General features: G+C 41.2%; 2 protein-coding genes across 4 annotated transcripts in view; one reads left to right on the forward strand and one right to left on the reverse strand.

Annotated features, from left to right (window-relative positions):
• The window catches only part of VEPH1 (ventricular zone expressed PH domain containing 1), a 101,987-nt gene that overhangs the window by 8,415 nt on the left and 70,144 nt on the right, over positions 1-23,428 (forward strand). For all 3 annotated transcript variants that reach the window (XR_008749431.1, XR_008749432.1, XM_055817354.1), the window contains exons 3-7: positions 446-737; positions 2,770-2,985; positions 7,431-7,605; positions 21,430-21,596; positions 23,142-23,351. Coding sequence is in view for 1 of the 3 variants with exons in the window: in XM_055817354.1 (XP_055673329.1) it covers positions 600-737; positions 2,770-2,985; positions 7,431-7,605; positions 21,430-21,596; positions 23,142-23,351 (906 nt within the window). In the remaining 2 variants the exon portion in view is untranslated. The remainder of the gene's footprint in view (positions 1-445; positions 738-2,769; positions 2,986-7,430; positions 7,606-21,429; positions 21,597-23,141; positions 23,352-23,428) is intronic.
• Positions 11,333-17,083, reverse strand: PTX3 (pentraxin 3). The gene is made up of 3 exons (XM_005228891.3): positions 16,715-17,083; positions 15,782-16,315; positions 11,333-12,677 (listed from the first exon to the last, which is right to left on the reverse strand). Exons 1-3 carry the CDS (start codon positions 16,860-16,862, stop codon positions 12,064-12,066), a joined length of 1,296 nt encoding a protein of 431 aa, XP_005228948.2. The 5' UTR covers positions 16,863-17,083; the 3' UTR covers positions 11,333-12,063.

A 23,428-nucleotide genomic window follows, 5' to 3' on the forward strand; every position in this document is an offset into this window, starting at 1 on the left:
GACTGTTTTTCTAAACAAAAATCATTATCTTCTTGATCTTGCTAGTAGTGTATTTCTGGAGTCAAGACACAACAACTCAGAAAACAAATGATGTGGCTTCACCCACCTCCTCTAGCTCTGCTCTGCTACTGACCACAGAAAAGCGGTTTGTAATCCTTATGAGTTAGTCCAGTCACCTTCCTGCTCAGGTAATATGCAGTGAAATGAGAAAAATGTGGGTTTATTTATTTAGTTATGTATTGTTTAGCTAATTTTAAGCTATTTAGTGTTTGAGGGCAAAAGGTCCTTCAACATGCAGTTTGTGGTACTTGCTTAAGGACATCCTTGGATCAGGGGATCCTGTATCTAAAAAATCTTAGTTAAACTGGAAGATGATGGTTAATGCATTTGCTAATTCTACTTCCCCCCCTGCCCCCCCTCCCTTTTTTTTTTTTTTTTCATTTAGGTTGGTGCCAAGGAACTCTTGAAATATGCCCCGGATTTATTCTTTGTATTAAATTGATCACTAGTCTGCAGGACTGTTTCTATTCTGTCCACATCTGAGTTTTTCATGCACATGGTGCATGCAGAGGTTTGGCTGAGCAGCAGCAAACACAGCCATGCATCATCTGTTTGGGCTGGTTTTGGCACAGAAGGACCTTTCACGTGCAGGGGATCTTTTCTCCTTAGACGATGCTGAAATCGAAGGAAGCCTCTCAGAAGCTCTTGAACAAATAAGAGTAATTAGTTCGTCTGTGGTAAGTGAAACACTCTCCTTAATTTTTCATGAGATCAAATGTACTGTATAAATAAAATATTAAAAACAGGGGCATGCACAATAGAACTTTCTAAAAAACTCAAGAACACCAGGCAAAGTGTAAGATTTTAAAATTTGGTAATCAAATCTAGTTCCGACTATCTGGAATTCCTTTAAAGATATTGCAATTTCCTCTATCATATTTTTTTATTAAATAGATATTTAAGGCATATTAAAGATTAACAGGAGGTTACAGGTATGTTGTATGTATAGTGTGTATTCTGTTTGCAGCAAAAAGTTTTCTGTGTGCTGGTAGGCTTATGGGTTTTGGTAAAGTCCTTAAAAGTGCTGTCCAAGAAAAAAAAACAACAAAACAAATCTCTTTAACTTTCTTGCTTCCAGTCTGCTGAAGGAAGGGAAAATATTTTTTGAGCCTTAGGATATTCAGTTAGCCACGCATATGTGTTCTCACAACCGCTTTTCTGGCACGTCATATAGCATGTGAATTTAGAAATCAGTTTTGGCAACATGCAAAGCTCTGCCTCTCAGAGCATTCATCATGGCATTGCCGGTTGCATCAAGAACGGCCTCATCTATCAGGACAGCTGCTGTGCTGTGTGGCTTTTCTCTTTGGTCCATTTCTTTGACATCAATTACATTTGCAGTCTTTCAGAATATTAATCAAGATATTTTGGCCATTGCCACTGCTGTCTGTGATGTGCTTTGACTCGCCTAACTACAGATTATCAGGAATTTTACATAAATTCCCCCTAATACACTTTTTGAGAGCAAATGCCTGGATTTGCTACAAAATGTTTTATGAGCACACGGGTCTGTGTTGAGCAGCTAAAGCCGCGCCCTACTGCCGAGCAGCCGTTCCCACCAGAGGGCTCTAGAGATCGGGGAGCTGCTCCAGCGCTGCCCCGTTCCTGCTGTATGAACAGCCTGGATTTGATACGTTTTTCCTCAAATGTCAGGAGTTGCACAGCAGTGCGGGCAGGACCACTCTGTGCTCTGTGGCCATGCGCAGCCAGTGACCACGACTCTTGCCAGGGGTTTGTTCTTGTGCCATCCCAGCCAGTGGCTGTTAACTTGTTCACCTCTTCATCAATAGGTAACCTTATACAGAAGAGAAAGCATGTTTTCTTTTTTTATTAAGTGCGTGGATTATTCTGTCAGACCAAGCAAAGCTCATAGAGGGCTAGCTGTGCAGCAAGACAGAGAATTGCTTTGAGACAGACCTAAACGTCGTGGCTTCTGCCCGTGATACGCTGCCCCACCGTGCTGCAGCGCAGGGCCCCTGGGGCTAACTCTGGAGCTGCACTTCTGCAAGCTGGTGCTGAACTTGGCTCCAGCCTTTTAAAAATGTATGTGCCTCATCTAGCAAAACCAATGAATTTTGATTAATACTTCAGTCTGTCTTTCATCTTCATTACTTTTTAGGGTGGAACAGTGTAGGTTAGGCTGAGGGATGGTGATTGTGTATCGTGAATCTCTTAGTTACGGCAGAGTGCTGCCATTTCATATCCACCTGGCAACTGTGTCAGTAATTACAGGGGATTACAGGATTTTGTGATAAAGCCTATTTTAATTAACTTTTATTCACATTACACTGATACTAATTGAAACTAACTGTGTTTACAACAGGGACTCAACATGATGTGAAATATTTGGGATATAATGATTCCTGTTTCAGTTTTAGGATGGTTATGGGATAAGAGGACTGTGCAAGTGGTTCTAGGGCGTGTGGCTGCAATCTCTGGTCAAGAAGGCCATGCTTTGAGACAGACTACTAAAAATCATTTTATAACATAGTCCACACCTTGCAGTAATGAGATTGAGGACCTAAACCAGTGAATTCTCTATGGAATTATGAATTTCTGTGTTTTAATGATGCTAAGTGTTTGTTGTAAAGTTGGAAGTGAGAAAATGGACACCTGGCAGTTACAAAAACTTCAAGTCTCCCAGTAAATTTTGTGAAGTCCTTGAAAAGAGCGGGCATTCTTTGGCAAATGTCTTTTCATTTTAACCAGGACTACCAGACCAATGACAATGACCAGGCTGTGGTGGAAATCTGCATCACTCGCATCACCACTGCCATCAGGGAGACGGCGTCCATAGAAAAGCATGGGAAAGCCCTCGTGGCTCTCTGGGAGTCTTGTCTAGAGCACAACCTGAAGCCTTCTGGTAAAGATGAGGACACACCACATGCAAAAATTGCATCCGATATCATGAGCTGTATCTTGCAGGTGAGACTGAGCTGAAAGCAAGGCAGCGTAATTCATCCATTGGCTATTCAGTTTTGTTTTTTAAAATGTGGTTGTACTTTGTTTTCTGAGGGTGCACGAATGTGGCTGCATCTATTTAAAACCAAGAATATGACCCAAACGTTAATGTATATTATTACATGTACATGACATCCGCTGCAGTGAATCAAAAGTTTTGGCAGCTTCCTTATCTTTAGAAGTGTCTTGACTGTTTAGTGCCAGATTTCACTAATTCTCCATAAATTCCAAGTATTTGCATTTCATGTAAATATTAAAGTGGGAGACACAAGGCTATAATTCTCTGTGGTTACAGAAAGATTCATTTGAAAGCACTTAATACCAAGGCAGAGGTTGTTATTTCAAGTTTTTCTGGAAAACAGCAAAATGTCTAAGAGATTTTAATGATGTGAAATTTAGGTCAGTAGATATGCTGTCAGTAGGGAGGATCTCCCTTAACATTTCAATTGTAAAAGCTGGGTCCAGATACAACACAGAAAACTGACTTCTGAACTGAAATCCGATTGCTGCTACTCTAAATAGAGGATTAGAAAGAAGTTGTGCTCTGGCCAGGAGTGTAGGAATAATTTCTTAAAATAACTTACTACATGTTGGAGGCAGCAACAAGAAGATTAAAAAGATATTTGGGTCCCCAAAATATTAGCTAAAAGAACAGCTGAAGTTGGGTCCTATTTGTACTCAATAGTCTATGAATTATCACTCCCTGTGGATGCAAGATTAACACAATGACATTTTAGTATATGACAGACTTTTGGGGATCAGAATGGGCTATTCCAAGACTTCCTAAGAAAGTAAGATGAGGGTGAAAAGCCATTTAAAGGGGAAAAGGAATCTGGTATTAAATCAGGGTAATTTTGGGGGTGGGGAGTGGGCAGTTCTGTTTGTTTCTTGGGTTTTTTTTAGCTGGGAGTGCAGGCAGTATCATTCCTTGTTGGGAGAGGAATATAATACACTGGAGAGACCCATAGAGAAACCTATGTGCACAGTTATCTAAGTGGAATCAGAAATCAGGGTTGTTTCCAGGGTTTCAGCTGTGAGTACAATTCATGGGAACCAGCTCCATGTCAGGTGGAGAAACAGTTGCCATGAAGTTCCTTTCTGTACAGGCTGCGCTGGGGTGATGCTTGCGGTACCTCTATTTTGTAGTTCCTTTCTTTACCTCTGCCTCTTGAATCAGATGTGTGTGTGGTTTGATTTGGTGGGGTTTTTTTTTTAAGTTCTTGCATTATAAAAATTCAAACCATAGTGGCACAAGTAGGTCACTGTCCCATGGAAAGTACTACTTAGCCCCTTGTAGGATATATTGTTCCATAAACTTACTCAGATTCCTCATCTAGTTTGCCTTAAAGTGTTAAAAGTCCAAAGAGACAAAGAGTTTCAGAAAAAATATCATCAGTGCTGAATTTGCCTCAATGAAATTTTATTTTACAATCCTTTGGTATGGTCAGTTCTATTTACCCCCACTCTTTTACTCTGAAGACGCACAAAAAAGAGTACATAGCAAATATTAAAAGAAGGAAAAATATCATTTTCTGAAGCCCAAGTTCTTGTTGATTTTGGTTTGGGAAACTGAGGTGTATTCTAGCCAGATGTTTGGTCAGGACTGTGGATGGACCTTAGAAAGACTTTTTTCTGTACTGCACAGGCATCCCTGAGCCATGAACCATAAGCTGCACACCCACGCAGGGCACAGTAACACATCCCGTGCAGGCCAGTGGTATCTTGGGGTTGTGTCCCCACTGCTTTTGGTAGGTGCCGTGCTTTCTGATAGGCAATGCGTTCCTGGAGATGCTGGTTATCTCCCTTTCTGTCTCGTGTCCCTTCAGGTGGAACAGTAACTGGATTTGGATACTGATTACAGCACGGCTTAAACTTTCCAGACAAGAGGCTGTACATTGTAAAATCGTTTTTTGTCTCTGCGGTACTTTAGAAATCATATTTCATAAAAATACTAAAGTATGCAATGTCTTGTCTAAGCTTTCAGTTTGTGCTGTTGGCAACTGTGTACCTAAATCAAGCTAGCTCATATCCAGATGTTTTGGAGATTGCACTGTGTGGCAGATAACTTCAAGAAAAGAAAAGTTCATTGAAATGAGAAAGTTATAAAAGTACATTTACTGTTCCCAGAAACAGAGCTATTATCAGAAAGTTCCTTTGCATAAAAAAAGAAAGAAGGCATAAATGAGTTTTTGTACAATGCATGAGGGATAGTTGTAGTAGTAATGAATATCTGACAGATGGGTTGAATCTCACGGCGTGTTTCCGTTGATGTTAGCAGCAGGGAGGTCCCCTAGGTTTGCGGACATCACTATATCGTATTATTGAAATCTGTTTTTCACTGTCACCTTCACATTTTCATAAGTGTGCATTCATGCCCTGATACTTATAATGGAACAAATGAAAACTTTCTCCGTCCATCTGAATTCAAACCTTTTCTTAACTAAGTATTTTATCTTTATTGTAGCAAAAAAATAAATAAATTGTGCTTTGGTTGGAATTTTCTTTGATCTTTTAAATCCTATTTGGAGGGCCAGACCTTATCTTCCTATTCTTTCTGCGTGGAATCCTAGAGTATAATTTGGAGGCAGAATTTGGCTCCTACTCAGCCAAATATAATGAGGCATTATGTTGATGTAAACACGCAGCTGCATAAAGCTCTGTTCATTTTAAGGGCTTTTCTCATGGAAGATGCAGGTTTTTGTCATATGACAGTTGCCACAATGAGCCATCCTGACACCTAGGAGCTTCTGCAGCCCCATCTTCCTTAGAGGCTGGCAGAAAGGGACTGTCCTGAAGCAGGTGCAGAACTCTATTGCTTGGCAGGTCTCTGTTGCGAGGAAAAATCCTTATAGCCACTTAGCTTGGCTCATTTGTATTGGTTGAGTAGCATAATGCAACCTTAATTAGGGTCAGTCCTGCCCTCCGTGAGGCTGATGGCAAAGGCACTTACTGCTGAAGGAGGCAGAGCTGGCCTAGGAGGCAACATGGCAGGGTATATGGCATAACAGATTTGTTATTTCTCAGGACTGAATTTATTTTTTCAGTGCTGAATGAGAATGAGCATGTGTTAAGTATGGACTGCCTTTGCACTATTTTTTTGCTTTCTGAAACATCTGGGCTCCAGAGGTTGCTTGCGATTTCAGATGCTAATTAAATATAATCATATTGCAGGATTATTTTCAAAAACAATGATGTACTCTAGTTTCAAAGAGATGTTAAAAACTGAGTGAAGAAGAGAGAAAAGCACTGATTAAGGAAGCTTCAGAGAGAATGTAGGTCCTCAGTTACACATTAACATATCCTATTAGTTTCAAGGGCAGTTATGTCTGGGAATTTAATGTGCAATAGATGTGTACAGTCTCTGCACACAATTTCATGTATACAAATAGTTGCAGAAAACCTTTTTTGACCTTAATGTCGAAACGTAAGTGTACGTGCAGGTACCCCCAAGACTGGTGAGGCTTGGTGCCATTTTGAGGACAGAAGGTAGTGGTCCTGAAAAATTTCACTTGACCCTGGTTTTCAGAGAAATTGTCTGGAGTTTAAAAAAGGAGAACTTAATTATTACAGGAAAGTTGATGATGAATACTAAAGCTATTACCTGGTGAGCAAGTCTCCCAGTACATTTACTTATGTGTACGCTTTTCCTCATTTCACTGGTTTGCCTTTTGATTTAGTTCCAGTGGCTTAGCATGAGATCTGGTTCTGGGAACAGAGGAGTCCTTTCTTCATGTAGTCTCGGCCAGCACAAAGATAGGCTAAAACTCAAGCTTGTAACATGCTTCAGTTTAGAAGAGGGAAGCTGTGACTTCTGCTGGTGAAGGTTTACCCGTACTTGAAATTGTCTCCCTGAGCCTTGACTGTGCATTGGGCTGCCCTGCTTGGGGCTGGAGGTTGGCATGGGGCACGTTACTGTGGTGGAGGAATGAAAGGTGGCAATGCCTCTGTTACAGCAGGGAGCAGTGTTTACCAGTCAACAGCACTGAGTGACTCTTCCAAGGTGCTTCGTATGCTTTGGAATGAAAATTCTCTGTGTGGATAATGGATACGGCTTCTACCATCTTCTCTGAGCACCAAACAAAAAATGTCTTGTTAGAAATGTTACAGCAGTTAAATGTTAACTGGTACACTTCATGCCATGTGTTCTCCTCCTCTTGCAGAAGACAAAAATAGGTGCATTATTAGGATTTTGTGGTGCAGTAGTTTCAGATTTCCTTACTTGCTCTTTCTTTGAAGTCTGCCTTCAGTGGTGTTACCAAAACATAACCTTTCTTGACATGTTTTTCATGCTCCCTCCCCTTCCCCCGTTGTTTTGATTTTTTGTTTTTCTACTCTGATCAGCATGAGACTTTATTTTAATCATTTTTTTCAGCTGCTTATTTTTCAGTGCTTTTTCATGTTTTTTACAGAATTACAATCGACCTCCGGTAATGGCCCTAGCTGTTCCAGTGGCAGTGAAATTTCTTCAGAGGGGCAATAAGGAACTGTGCAGAAACATGTCAAGTTATCTATCCTTGGCTGCAATCGCTAAAGCAGATCTGCTGGCTGATCACACAGACACCATTGTCAAAAGTGTCCTTCAAGGTATGACCTTGCTGAGATTTTTTGATTTAGTCCTTCAGCGTGCCCACCATTAGATTAGTTAGGCTGTATTAGGCATATACACATACATCCTCATACATGTTTTTTATGTATAATGTAGTTGTTTGTATAAGGCAGACATATAGACTATCTATAAACATGTGATAAAACATGTGAGAGCCAATCTAACAATAGACTATATCAAAGAAGACCTTTCAAGAATATGGGAAGTTACTGAACCTTGTTGACTGTGGAAGTTTCTTTATAGATTGGATGACCCATGGGGCAGGAAATAATCTGTATTGCTAGTGTACCGCACTAATGGACTTCAAATTATAAGCCATGATAGGAGACACCAGTTACTGGGCTCTTAGCCTTTCTATTAGTGTTATTGGCCATACTCCAAAATATAAATGGGGATGAAATGAATTCCATTCTGTGGCAAAATAGTCAGATGTAAGATATAAAAGCTTTTGTAGTGGTTCTCTAATTTTGCCTACATTATTAGCTTTATATAGAATATTGTTGCTGAACTCTGTACAGTTTACTTTTGTGGTTTAAAAAGCCAGAAATATTCATACTTCTACAAAAAACCGTCCAATTTAGTTGAAGTAGTAAGGTTCACAGTATTTGTTGCAATACAGCACTACTGCAGTAGTAAAATCACTGTTTTTCTTCAAGTAGGGGTAGCAGCGTAAGTAGCAGTAGCTGTCTAATTATTCCAAGAACGTTGTTATGAAGATGTTAAGCCTTCAAATTAAATGTGTGCATTCTGTATTTATTAAAAAACATAGTGTATTATGGAGCAGCAGCTAAGATAGAAAGTAATTTTGTCCTTGAGACATTATGGAAAGGGTTTGCATATTTCAGTCTGCTTTGTTTAAGGAGGAATGTATAATAAACATGATAAATATGTATGAGGTATGTGATAACATTAATTGAGTAGAGTCCAAGAACAGAATATTGCTAACAACTTATAAAGCCACATGGATAATTCTTTTAAGACTTGTGACATTAGTGTTTATGTGTTAACATTGTGCATTACCACTTGTAACTCAGTACTGTTAATTAAAAGAAATAGATTGAAACAGATTTTATGGTATAGCCATAGGTTTTGGAAAAGTGATACGCACCCACAACTGAAGGTTTCATCGTGACTGTGCCTGAACAGTTTTGTGTATTTATGTTATTCTACCAGCAGATGTTGCTGTGGACATCAGGTTTGGAAATTGGAAGAGAGCACTCTGAATAGGCAAAGTGCTTTGCTCTGCATAGTGGCTTAATTGCACTGTAGTAATTTGTATTTCGGGCATAAAAAGGTTGGTTTGCAGCAGGCTAAGAACCACGCTTAAAGACTGTGTGTTTGCTGAAGGGAGAAGGGAAGCAAGAGGATAAGCTGCTAAGGATGAATTGACAAAGCAGCGTGCAGTCAAAGGGCCTTGTTCTGGTGCTGCACAGACAGGGCTCAGCCTAATGGCACCAGCGAGACTGACAGTAGACTTTGGCCTGTTGCCCGTGGGTGTTTGAGAGCTAACTGGATTTTTTGATTACTTGGGGCAACTGTTTGGCTGCATAATCGGTTTCTTATCTTATTAGTTAAAAAAGAGTTCTTCAGAAAGAGTGTTTAACTACTCTGTTCCAGTTAGTGTGAACTCAGCTTCTAAACATGCAAATGTCTGTACTGCGCCCTGATGCTGACAGGCGCCGTGCTGATACCTTCCATCAGCATAAGGGATCAGGCAAATTTATTCCAGTTTCCAGGGGACAGCAGCAAAACTACCCTGCAGTCATCTTTGTAATCTGAGAGTCCCATGGCTGCTCCACCTTCCAGAGGAGCTCAGGCAAGGGGTGTGGATGTTGCATTCAGCAGAGAGCAGAACTGGGCTCAGCAACTTGCTCCCAGCACGCATGCCTCGCACTTGCTCCTTCATTTCTACCTTTGTAGTGCAAGAGCAGTGGGTTTTCTGTAATTAGAGTCCGAACTTCCCCAAAACAGTGTTTACTTGGTGTTTTCCAAACAGGCAAAGTAACTGTTGACAAAGAAAAATATAGCTAAGCTGGGAAGGAAAGGGAGAAGCATGCTAATGGAGGTGACTTGTGGTGCTGGGCAGGAGGGGACTAAGCTTTGCTAGTCCGCAGAGATGATAAATGAAGAGCAAAGCAGTTGGAGAGAGGAGAGTTTTTCAGCTGACTCAGTGAGAATGAGAGGACTGGCTTTGTATTTGGTCACCTGCCAAACCAGAACAGAGATAGAAGAAAGTTACTTCCAAGACAAGGCATTTCAGGTATGAGGTATAGTAAGAAAAGTAGTCGGGGAGGACTTCTGGTAATCTTTTTGAGGATTTTGCTTTTTCTGCTGTGTTTCATAGACATTTGTTTTTATTTAATGGAGGGCACTGTATGGAAAGAGGATTTGAGAGTGGTTTTGCCCTTGCACGACGTTGGGACCTCAAGTGGTTTTTGTAAGTCTGAAGGTCTGTTTTCTGACTGACAGCAGAGGAACGGAGGTAATCTTTCATTGTTCTGTAGTTAAGGTTATTTGCAGATACTATCTAGTAAGGGATTTTTGTTGTGCTTACTACTAAGCATTTATAATTCAGATACATTTTTATTGCAGAGTAATAGGAGAAATTCCAGCAATTGGAGTGGTTATTTTTTACCTTAAATAAACAGTGTTGCCAAAACTTTGGAGCAGGTCATATAACTTTAGGTATGATGCACAACCCCCCTGAATGGCTTAGTAATGTGAAAATTACCTTGTTACAGATTTTGCTTACTACTTTTGTATTATGGAAGGATCTGGTAGTTGCATCATATTCAGGAATAAGCATGGCAGCAACATGTCAAGAAACTTTCCAAAGTGAGTTCTTAGGACGTCTGTAGAGAATGAGAGAGACAGAGAAACATGTGAATAGAGCAGAAGGGTGGGCTGCTTCCAGTGGAAATAAGAATTGCTTTGAACAAGATGTTTTTCACAATAACTTGTTCAGAAGCTTCATCAGGTAGTGAATAATTGTTCTTGTCATAAATGGTTACATATCCAGCAAATGACTGTTCATCATTGTCTACTTCTGCTCTGTTTTCCACACGCAAATCACCACCTGTGTCTTGGCTCAGTGCATATGCTTCTTATGCACTGTATCCAGCCCTATTTTTTTGCTGGATTTCAGATAAGCTTGTGAACATGAGAAAAAGAAAGCTACTGCCGCTGAATATTCATCAATTCTGCCTTGTACAAACCTCCTTTTATCATCAAGCGAGTTGGTTACTTTGGATATCTAAAGGTATCTTAAAATGGAGTATGTTCTTCTCAGATGGCCAGCATTGAGCATGAGGTAGCGATTGATTTACTTTATTTTATTTGGGGATATTTCAAACCCAATCCTTCCTTCAGCCTCTAAGCGCTGTGCTAGCACAGCCTCAGGTCACTGCACATGTGTCAGCATGTCAAAGCATCTCTTCCGTACAAGTGACCGTGCCCTTGTGGGAGAACTCCTAGAGTGGCAGATCCTTGCACGTGGCAGCATTCACAAGAGGGATTGTTATCATGACAGGTCTTTATAGCTGTCTATGGCTAATGCTTGGATTTCAGTCCTCTGAGGGTCTCTCTGTTTGTATGAGATGTTGCTATTTATGTTCTTTTTCTTTTAGCAGCTAAAACTGCACGATTCAAACCACAGAAAATCCCCAATTGGTACTTTGAGTTTCAGTGCATGAGAAGTATGGAGAGTTTTAGTTTAGTAAAGTATATCTTTATTTACAGAGCATCTTTACAAAAATAATTTCAATAAAATTATTACAAAGTCGATTTACAATATAATACAGCTGTGTTTTCTCCAAATGTAACATCAGATTATGATGGGGAATATTAATTTTATATGTTAGGTCAATCCATGGCATAAATAATGCTTTAAACAAGGAGCTAGTTTTGTTATAGTCTACAAATTGCTAACAACGATTAATAAACAGCACATTTCTTGGTTTATGTGGTTCCTCTGTACAATTCACATTAGCACTATGAAAACCAATGACTGGAGGAACCTGGCAGATGCGCAGCCTTACGTCTGTTCTGCAAAGACTGGTCAGCCGGAGAAGTTTGCTTCAGCAGGGATACCAGGAGCGCTGTTCAGCTCCGCAATGCCCACAGCGCCTTTCACTTTGATGCATCAGAAAACACGTGCTAGAGAGACAGTGGCCATCTGACCTCAGGAACAGGTTTTCCAAAATCATGCCTTGATGTGTGGAGTTGTGTGTGTGGGGGCTTATTATTTTTCTCAGTGTTTTGCCAAAACAGCAGAGATCAAATCCTGTTTCCATAGTATCTCATTTTATAAACTTGCAACACTAATTTTCCTTGGGAATTCAAGAGACATGGGCTGCTACAGCTTTGTTTACTCGTATGTATTGGTATTCAGTCTTCGTGAAATACGTTCTCTACTTTAGAAACTGTCTTGCCAGAATTTAAGAAATGTACTGGGCTCCCCCGTACAGCAAAACTTCTGTGACTCCCCACCCGATGATGTTGCCCCTGGTACTGCATGCATCTTCTTCACTCTGTGCTGCTATCTCTTTGGCACTGAGCACTCTGTCCCACATGTTAAAGCCAGTTAATTTTCCAGAGAAGGCTAAAGCTTCATCAAATCCACCTCCAACACAGCACCCATTCCTTTCTTGACCAATCTGCAAAATCCCTCCATCTGGAATGGTGTGAGCATTGGCAATGTCCAAGGCACTGGCTGCAAGCTCTCCCTTCACCCACAGGGATGCAGATCCGTTCTCCGAGCTCCAGGAGCTGCAGAGATGGATCCACTTCCCAGGAACAACAATGCTTTTGACAGCTAACTTGTGTTGATCACCACCAACAACAAGCACCGCAGACTCCCGGCTGAGATAAAGCTGGATTTCATATGGATTTAACTTGGTTCCGTAGGAGAAGACAATAGTTTTGTCCAAAGCCTCGGTCACCTTGATCCAGATACAAGCAGTAAAGGAGTGAAGGTTCATTCCAGCAGTTGAGTGAACGCTCCCAAATATCTTTTTTGAACGCATGGGAAATAGAACCGCTGTTTCACACCCTGAAAAAGTTACAAAGATTGTTAGGTAAATAAAACCTAGTCTCTTTGTACATGCACAGTTAGGACCCTTGACATATGCTTGCTTCTGGGCTTCTCAAAGGGAGCCGAGAGCTCAGCTCATCCAGTGGGATGTAGGAACCCACCTATGGGGTGCTGTGAAGAAGCTTCCAGATCTGATGGATGAATTTGCCGAACACTATGGCAAAGGGGCTAAGGGCTAGTCAGGCTGCAGGAGCAAGGCTTGGCTCTTCTTGCACTGCAAATGTGTTGTATTCTGTAGTCTTGTGCTATGCGAAATGACGTTTAGGTTTAATGCTGCCTGTCCTCCCTGGTGCTTGCCATGGGAAATTGGGCTTCCCTGATGGTCTGTGTGGGGCAGATGTCTTCTGTTCTGACATGCCTCCTGGGAGAGCTTCTCTTTTGCTGGGTTACCTAGAGAAATTAGTACTTTGTGTTGGGTAATTACATTGGGTAGTCCTCTCTGTTTCATTTAGGTCTTGTTTTAGCCTTGTCTCCTTTTTCAGTATGAAGTGATGGAAATGGTAATGTTATGATGGGAATGGGTTCAGTGATCTATCAAATGGCAGGTTTAGATACTGTGCCATTCCTGGGATAGCAGTGTGAAGCTGCTGCTGTGGCAGGAGAAACAGAGCTGCTGGGTAGCTGTCACGAGCAGTTAGGCAGTGTCCCACAGTTGTCTCATGGAGAACTGACTGGCAGAGGAGAAGGGGACAGGGGCTACTGCGAAGCAGGCACAGGGAGTGTTGACAGAAGCATGCTGGGATGTGTGTTTTCATTATCATGACTTCCTTTTCCAACTCTGCCTTTAGGGCTGTTGGTCGGTAACTTTCATGTGCACTGGTAAAGCATGGGAAATGTGTAAAAGACTGATATTTTTTTAAATGGTTCATCTCTCATCTGCAATTAATCAATATGTTGATATATAGAAATTAGTTAAAATCACTAACAGAACTTAATGAAACTTGGAAAAGTAACTGATGATCACTAGACCCAAGCCATTTTTGGTATTCTCTGTACTGTTCCCTAGTTGTATATAACTTAATATTCTAGGCGGTACAGGCGAAAAGGCAGCCCCCTTCTACAATTAAGCTGGTTCGCTTCCTGTTCAAACAAGTTAGAGGATCTAAAATGTCTAAACCGTGTGTGGAAATTTCTGCTTCAGTGCATGAAGGACTCTTTGTGTCCTCCAGGATTGTGCTGCTGTGTTATTTCATAGACTGCTTCCCTTCAACTTTGAGAAGATTTTACATTTCTTCTTTGGCTTTTTTGAGGAGGGGCAGGGGCAGCCAACAACTGTTGGGATACTCCTTAAAATGCTACTTGGGAACACTATTGTGAAAAAGCTTTTAATTAGCAAGCTTTCAGGCTTTATTATCAAGGCCTAAACAAAATTAAAAACAGCCTCACTGAAGAACAAAAAGTGTGATTAGGAAGTCCCTGAAGAGTATGGCTGGCAGTAATTCAAGATGTGAGAAATTGAAGTCAGTTGCTAAAAATTCCCTTGAAAAAAAAATTTCCAGAGACATGCTCTGGAAGTACTTTAAAATGTATCCCTTAAATTAAAAATAAGAATATTTGTATAAAAAGTCATGTAGGAACCAGTGGAAAGAATCTGGATTTCTACTGGTGAGACTGAGATCCTTAACGCTGATCAAGTTTGTTACTCTCATCTAGTGCAGAGTAGCTGACTGCAAGGCTGGCCGTGTTACAGGAGGGAGATAAAGAATGAGCTCATGCTTTCTGGAAGGCAAGATGCGTGTGTTTGAGAAAAAAGGGATATGCTGTAAGATCTACTCCTGTTACACAAAGATTACTGAAGTGTTATGACAAATAAAGGAGTAAAAGCAATTTACTTATAAAGCTGAATCCATGCCCTGCATGAAAGGATAGATTCACATTAGATTGTAAAATGCTTTGGTGTAAACTACTGTTGTGTTTGTATTGCAATAGGTTTGTGTATGTTGTTGCCTTTGCTTTAGCAATTATGAGAAGCACCCCTTGCTTACTTGAGTAAGAGCTCAGCGCTGGTGGTACTGCTAAGGGTTGCTGGCAAGGCTGGTGTAGCTGCACCCCTAATTTCCTATTCACACACCCCTGCAGGATTCTGCAAGTGCAGATTTCTGTGGGGTTTTTAAGCTGCAGTAACTTAGATTTATGGAAAAAAATGGTCATTAAAGACATGTCAACATTTAGATGACATGTGGTGATAGCTACCTGGTAGGCAGAGTTGTATTCAAAGTAGTTATGTTGTGCATGTAGCAATTTTGCACCCCCACTTGAAATAGATGGGGGTATGATTTCCCTTCCCCAAGTTGCTGTAGCTGCTTTTTGGGTGTTACATTAAAGTGCACAGAAAAAAAAATTACATAAAATTTGGTACATGAACTCAGCTTTCTATGACCACCTCACTTGCTGACCAATGCAAACATTTTGGAAGGGCGGAAAAAGACCCAAAAAACAAAACACCACCACCACAGTGTTACTAATTTTTCCATGCTTGAGGAAATATTCTGTGCTGACAGTTGCATGCAGTGAATGTGCCCTCCCTGCTGCAGGAAGCATGCTTAGCTGGTTGACATCAGCAGTGTGTCCTTGGATTTAGATCTGCTCTTGGGCACTTGCAGTTGGTGAGACAATGTTTAGTTTAGGAAGAGGAAGGACACATGCATGAAGACAACAGGAGAGCTCAGTGGCTAGTACATAGGCATAGGAGTTACCAGCTGGGAAGGTAAAAGGTAAGCAAACATAAATTGTACGTTTGCAATATGTTTGCTGCTCTCTGGCATTCATTTTGATGTGGGAGAGCCTGCAGGAGGTGGGATCCTAGCTGCATTTGCCCTGTGTAAATGACTTTGAACACTTCTTTGATCCCACGCTGAAAAGTTTGGTGCCTGTTTTTTGAGATCAGTTAATGGGTTCCCTCCCTGTATGTACAGACTGCTCAAAGCTGCTTTGGATTTAGATTCATAAGATTGCTTTGGAGTTGCATGCAGAGGAAGGTGCTTAAGAGGGGTGTTTATAGGATGTCTGTTTGGACAGGCCCAAGGGAGCTCTCTGGTAAAGCATAGTGCACGTGGACTTACCTGCTGGCAGTAAGTGCTGAGCTGCCCATTTCTGCGATGCCTTCAGTTCAGCTCTGGTTTGCTGTAGCTCTTTCCACAGAGAGTTCAAAATGAGATTGTCTCCTCTGGTGGGACTGAATTTGTCCTGCTGAAAAGCTGTCTCCTGAGCCTCTGCCTCAGACCTCCTTAGCCAAGTGCTCTCCAGGCGGCTGAGCCTGCTGGACATGTTGTGGCTCAGCAGCAGAACATGCTCAAGAACCTTTCCTTGCTCAGACTCATGAAGCCGCTTGGCTTCTTCAGCTTGGTCACTGTTCCTCACAAGCACCTGCTCTACCTGTGACACGATGTGGGAGGTGACTTTTTCAACTGCAGCAGTGAAGGTGCCTGCGAGGTTGGTGGTGAGCTGGCTCAGCTCTGCTTTCAGGGTCTGCAGGTCCACCTTCAGGACCTCGTCCATTGCCTGCAGCATCATGTTCTCTTTCATCTGCGAGTTCTCAAGCATGATGAAGAGCTTGTCCCATTTAGTGTGCTCTCGCTGGCAGTCGCATGAAACAGCTGGAATGGAAGATACAGATGTTGCTATTCCTTTGTTACTTACATTTTTAAACAGAAGTATTTGACAAAATCTTGCTCTGTGCAAAGCTTAAGTGCTCCAGACTGTCACTGTGTTTCCCTCTATTATCAAAACAAAAAAGTAAAATAATGTGTACAATAGCAATTCTAAAACTGTGATCATCAGTCTCTTGCAGGAAGACTGAAAAATAAAGAGTATAAAGTAAATTCCAAGGCACACCATCCAAGTGCTTTAGCACTTGCTGTCAGTAATAATCTACTGGTGCAAGCACATGCTTCTTTGTCTGGAAAAAAAATATTGTTTGTAATAACTGCTTCAAGAGACAAGCAACAAGGAATGCAATTCTGCACTTAACACAAATTTAGTTTAAATCTACTTACTTTCCTCTGTACCAAGACCTGGACCTTCAATTTCATTATCCAGATTCACATACATGAGATCATAGTCATCATCTTCATCCAGAACAGAAACAGAAGCCCTGAAAACACAGAACAGTGTAAGCAGCAAAAGTATTTCTTGGGGCAGCATTCTCTAGCTGCTTCCTGAAAACAGCTGGGCTGTCTGGAGCTCAAGTCTAAGTCAGACTTCAGCAGAGACAAGACTGCGAGTGAGATGCAGTGAGCCCCTAATAAATGCTCCGAGTGCCTCGGCTTGAATGAATGAGCAATGCTAGTGCCAGTGTTGTAATAAGAGCACTTCTGACTGTTGGTTTTGGCCGGGAGGAGAAGGGGGCGTGCAGCTTGCTCAATTCCAGCCTTCCAGGTTTGCACTGGGGGAGATGTGCTGACTCGTGGAGGGGAAGAAATGGGGAAAGCTGCTCTTGCGAGCTGCCGCTTCCCCTCCCAGAGCAGATTGCTGTAACGTGCAGCAATGCGAGGGTGAGAGCGGGGGATGAAAATCACTTGGAGTTCACAAGCCTACAAGCGCAGACTGCATCAGTTATGTTATTTTTGTGTTGTTTCTGGGAAGGGAAGTGTTCTCTGCAAACTAATTTTGTAGTTGGTATGTGCCAGGGCTCTGGAGGGGACTGGTAGAAAAATAAATATACCTGGAGTTGGTTTGGATACACTTGTGTAGTTTAACCTAAATATTGTAGCTTTTTTTGATAGTGATACGTAAAACCTTCTATTATATGCAAACAGCTTACTGCTTTAAGCAATAAAGGAGAACTTGTAAAGACAGCTTGTTAAAAGTTTTGCTTTTCTAGCCCTAATTACCAGTAACAACATCATAACTATGTGGATAATATGTTACTGCTACTATCTTGTTTCAAGAGCACATAGATTAGCAGCTGCATGATTAACTTTCTGTTAACTTTGAAAGAACAAAACAAGGCACTTTGGGATTAGACATTAATCTAGTGCCAAGTATTATTGTTATTGGTGTTAATCTGTTTTAAATTCTGGAAAGTTTATCAGTTCAATGGGCCATTAATTATTTCAGAGATGTATTGCTTAAGTGAGATTAGGGGTAATATGGTGCAAGTTATATAAAGACTATGAAATATTCAGAGAATACTACCAAACCCCCACATAATTGTATGTAACTCGTAATCCGTGTTCCCTTTCCATGTGAGACTCTGGTTTAGCCCCTTATTATTGCATGGGAGTGTGTAAAGAGAGCCCAGCATTTCTGTTCTGTCTCATTCTGTTTCTGACACCTGGGCCACGAGCGGGAGGTGCAGCTGCACGCGGCAGCAGAGGCAGCGTGCGTGGCCTCAGCCATCGCCCTTTCTGCGGTGGGGACCAGGAGGGGCTTTGCAGGTGTCACCTTTTCCCGAGGAGGCAGGTAGGGCTGGAGCTGCCTGCCCTGGGGGTGCAGAAGGCTGCTGTGCTGCTGCACCAGATGCCTCCCAGCACCCAGCCTTGGGGTGCAAACCTCTGAGCTACCTGTGTGCTGGGCTGCTGGCCACGGGACTGTGCTGTTCCTGTGGGCCAAGCTGTCTCACCGTTTCACCCTGTGGGTATACGGTGTTCCAACTGCTCTCTTGCAAATGCAAATAATATATTGGTTCAACATTACTATTTATTAGAAACCTCAAAAGTTTGGTGAAGTAGAAGTGAACATTTTCGGGGAGATACGTGCCTAACTTGACTCATTCCAGGGAAAAAAAATAAGTCTTGGTGCACGAACTTTTATCTTTGAATACTCAGTTTGTAGTGAATGTCAAAACGCTGCTGTATATAGCTTCGAGAGCTCCTTGTTGGTTGCAGTGTTGTTGTGGTTTAACCCCAGCTGACAACTAAGTACAAAATTATATCTGTCCTAAGCCGAAACCAGGACAAGTGTGCTACCAGGCTCATTGTTTTTTACAAGCCCTCTGCACTGCTGGGTTGGGCAGAGCAGAGACTGAGCACAAGGGAACTTCTGCAATTCGCATGTGCGGGGAATGTGGCCAAAGTGTGCCCGGGGCACAGTCCTGGGGCAGCTGGGTGGGCTGGCACCATCGCAGCACACTGAGGTGCTTCCTCTTGCTGTCCATGCCTCCTGCCTCCTCCCTGCCTGGCTTGCAGCCAAGGGTGCAAAGCCATGGAGTGTCCCCAGCTGTACGTTACTTTTTGCCTGAGTTGCATAATTCCCAGTGTGTGGTCTGCTTGGAAAGTCTGAGAAAATCTAATCTGGAAAGTATTGGGGGTAAGGGTGGTAGGGGAAGGAAGAGGGAAAGAAGGTAATTGAGGAGTTGAGTATAATGTTTTTTCCATTCTCAGACAACAAACATACTTTTCAGGCTCTTAGTTTAGACTGAGACAGATGAAGCAAGATGGAAAAAAGTGAATTACTTGGGAATGGGCACAATAATCACCTCTGCCTGCCTGAGCTCTAAGAATCAGAAGGTTGGTGAGCTGCATGTAAATCCCTTAGAAACTGAAAAGGTGTGACTAACAAATGGCAAGAGGTTATTCAATTAAAAGCAGTTCCATGATAGTGAGTTCACTTGAATATCACTCCAAAGTGATGGGGTTGCTTCTAAATTGCCTTTGATTTTCATTTATCTTGGTTAATGAATATAAAGCTGGCAATGTTTGCTGTAGGGAACTGCCCAATTTGCATTTGTACAAAGTATTTTTATGCAGAGAAGTTTCATGGCTGTTATCCATCATGTTGTGTCAAGTCAAATTGCATCACTCCTCTAGTGCATCCGATACTTAAAATGCTTGTTTTCTCAGATTGCATAATTAGTCTTACTTTCTAGATACCTGTGACAGGAATCCTGGTTTAGGCAATAGCGTGTCTCAGATTAGTGGCTGTCTTTTGTTGTTTAAAGCTGTTAGTTTTTGTTAATCTCTGCTGAATTCCTTCCCTCTGCACTTTTACAGCTGAGATGATTTTGCCCATCCAGGAGCATGGGAATTTCTTCTTTTGCAATTGTTACCATTGCTGAAATTCAACTGGAGCTTAAGGGCTCTGTTCCATGTGGGCAGAAATCTTCCAGTGGAAGCTAAATGTGTGCAAGTGCAAAGAAAGGACTTATTTCTGTAAGCACTAAATTATCCTGAGAAGAAAGTAATTTTTAGTGTATTCGGTTACAAAATTTTTCAATTTCAAACTCTAATTAAAGTCTAGAGAAGTTCAGGTAAATGCATCCTCTCACAATTTTGGTCCTAACTTTGGGTGAATTGGTGCTTTGTATGAATCCCATGATATGTTAGTGACACTTGTAAAAGTGGTGGCACTTTTTATACATATTCACTTGTAACATCAGGAAGAGATTTGCACAAAGAATGTGGCTAGAAAATGGTCAGAACAGAAGAGCTTGCTAATCTGTTTAGGGTAATTAATCAGCAATTGTATTCCCTTTGCAACTGGCCTTTCTGCTTTGTCTAATAGCAAAGAACAAGACAGAAATTCACTGTGTCCATGGGAGTAGAGGTGGGCTCTGAACCTTGCCTTTAGCACTGCAGCAGCTGTACAGAGGGCTCAGAGCTGCCTTCAAGAAGCCAATGGTTCTTCAAGCAGAGTAAATGGTTCAGGATAAGGTTGCAGAAGTGTGGCTGGATGAATAGTGTGGAGGTGCTCTCTGAATCATAAAGACCCCTTAGGGATCGTTACAAGCTGGTCGACTAAAAGTTGTCTGAACGTGCAATGAATTATATCTTAGTTATTTGGCTCAGAGGTGATGTTGCAAAACCTGACAATATCTTGGGGTACGTTTTCATATCTGGCAAGAGCACGATGTGGTCCAGTCTGAACCATATATCCTTTTCCTACCATCCATGAAGTGACCTGCTTATCTTCCAAAATTACAAGGCTCATATTTAAATGGGAGAAAAAGCAGCAGGCCAGAGAGCTAGTTCCTATTGGAAACCAAATCCAAAGAGACCTTAAGGACTTTCGGGGGTTTACAAAAAAGAGCTGTGCTACATTGCAATAGGCAGATGTTTTCCATATGTTGTTCAAGTAAAACTTAAATATATTGAGGCAGGCATGTACAGCGATGTGAAGTTATATATTTTGGTATGAGCCTGGGTTTCAAATTGAATTTTGCACAGACATCTTAAGAAAATGTGTGAGAGAGTGTTTTGTATATCTTTGTCTGTCTGCAGTTGACTCTTTCTGGCTCCTTTCTATTCCTGGAAGTGGCATCCTTAACTATTTATGTTCAAATTTACTGTCATGCATATTTAGTTCTCTTAATAACCAACTATTCTTTCCATATGCTGCTTATTTAATTTGAAAGTCTGAATCTCAACAAAAGAGAAATATAGCTTTTACATGCTTTCTAGCTGCCTTTTTTTTTTCTTTTTGGTTAATTTAAATCACACTTGGATTGGTCTAGGATTCCACAGAGCATCATCCAAATCTGAAAGCTCATTAAGAAGCCTTGTACTTGAGAATGAACTATAATTAATGGGATTTTTTTTTTTTTTACATCTACATTGTTATACTTGCCATGATTCATTCTTTTTAGGTTGTTTATTGGGCTTCTTGGCCCAGTATATATTTTTCTACAGTGTGTTTTAGGCCTCCCAGGTTTTGTACTGATGACTCTTCAAAACTGGTGTCTCCAGGTGTGTGCTGGTTTTCTAGGGCTCTCTCCAGCTGCAGGGTATTGCCCAGCAGTCAGTCACCAGTCTCTTATTTGCTCTGTTCTCAGGGAACTCGATGCTGCTGCGTGTCCTGCCTGCTCTGTACGAGAAGCAACCGCAGCTGATAAACCTCCATCTGAGGGAGCTGGTGGCACTGATGGCTCAGCTGGATCAAGCCGAACAGCACCATCTTCTCAGGCTCCTCCAGATTGTGGCTAGGAGAAAAGAACTTGGGGTAAAACAGTGTTTGGAATATCCTACTGTTAAATGCTGCATCTCCTTTTGGAGGAGTTTGTTTCAGATGATTTGGCTAAGCCTGTCCTCGAACAGTGAGGGGTCCAGTAACATGCATGACAGTGCTTTCCTATGTTATTTCCCCCTGAATTCTTTAATTCCATTCCAAATTCTCCATACATAAGATGAACCATAAAGAGAACATATCAATGACTCTGCTGGACCAGAAAGTTTTGTTAAATTGAAAATGTTTTTAACTTTTTTGGCTTTTCCTGTCAGCTGAGTATGAGTTCCTGTAACTATGTTACTGTTATTCCAACATATATATATGAACCGTATTAAATTACATATCAAGGAAAATGAAAATTGATTAGAAGTGAGCTGGAGATGAGTTATCTAAGGCAAAATATATCATGCTTTGGAAATTGCATGTCACTGACAGCACTCAGTGCGTTAGAACAAGGCACAAAGCTACCTGCTTTGTGAATTTATAAAATTCATAAAATCTTTGGAAAAGAAGAATCAACAGTAGTTAGTATTTTCCCCCAGGTAGCCAAGGAAATTTTGTTGAAATACAAACTCCCAGACGACCTAGAACTCGTTTCAGAAGCAAGGGCCTTGTCAGCTGGAGGGGCCTGGGGTGCACCGCTGGCTATTGCAGGGCTCCACGCTGGAGACAACATGTCTGAACTTGTTTTGTATTCTCATTATTACTATTATTATCATTTATTACTACTAACAATTGATTCAGCTACTCACCTGCAGTATTTTGCCAGAGCAGTAAGTATCAACTTGCTAAAACTGATAATCCTCTTAAAAATAAGAGAATGGGTCATTTTATGCTCTGTTCCTGTGTTGGAATGTCTTTTAAACAGATGCAACAGTTTCACTGAATCAGAGGTACATTAGTGCGCAGTGTGTTTATACGAAAAAATAATTATTCAGTAGATAGTTGTATACTCTGCATCCTGTTTGTGAGATGATTTTAAGGACTACATCCTCAGCTTCTTGAAAATTATGTTGTTACAAGAAATGACAACTTGCCTACAGGATTTTTTTGTGCAATAAGGATGATGCCTTTTATTTTTTACTCTGTTCCAGCTATTAACCTGGTTACATTATTTAGTTTCCAGTGGAAACAAAAAATTTCTACTAGTACTTTAATTTGCTATATCATTGGGGAAGGCTAAGTCTTAGGTTGTTTTAATCAAGAAAGTATAGCACTGGCCCAGAGCAAGGGAAATATTTGGTGAGGTGATTGTTTTTTGTCTTTTTTTAACAATTGGGCATTTCCTTACTTATATATGCATAACTGCAATATTTCAAGGCTAGAGCTTACCCTTATTCCATATGTTGAACTGAACTTTGATTGACCTCAGCAATAGCTGTGTGCAAGGGTCAGCAAGGGTGGAAAACTATTTTACTGAATCGAAGTTGGGTGTTTTATTTTTATCGCTGTGATACACAGTACCTCTTTTGGTTATATATATTGTTTGCAATTTTAAAAATTATATTCACAAATTGTTTCTGTCTGACGTTTTAATAGGTGCTGAAAGAGTGTATACCACTTCTATTTGGCCACCTGAGAGACCCTAACCATGGTGACATTATTCTAAACATACTTATAGAAATATCTAGCTATGAACCAACAGCCTTAGCTGCTTTTCTTCCAATGTTGAAAGAAATTGGTGAGAGTTTTCCAAGTCTGATTGGGCAAACAGCAAAGATCTTTGGAGCTGTTGGACATATTGATGAGGTAAGCTTAAAAACTAAGTTAGTTGGTTGGTTTTGGACTTGGATTGTTTGAGGTTGTGTTGTCTTGGTTTTTTTCCT

This window comes from Falco peregrinus, chromosome 12 (genome assembly GCF_023634155.1).
Source record: "Falco peregrinus isolate bFalPer1 chromosome 12, bFalPer1.pri, whole genome shotgun sequence".
Taxonomy (NCBI): domain Eukaryota; kingdom Metazoa; phylum Chordata; class Aves; order Falconiformes; family Falconidae; genus Falco; species Falco peregrinus.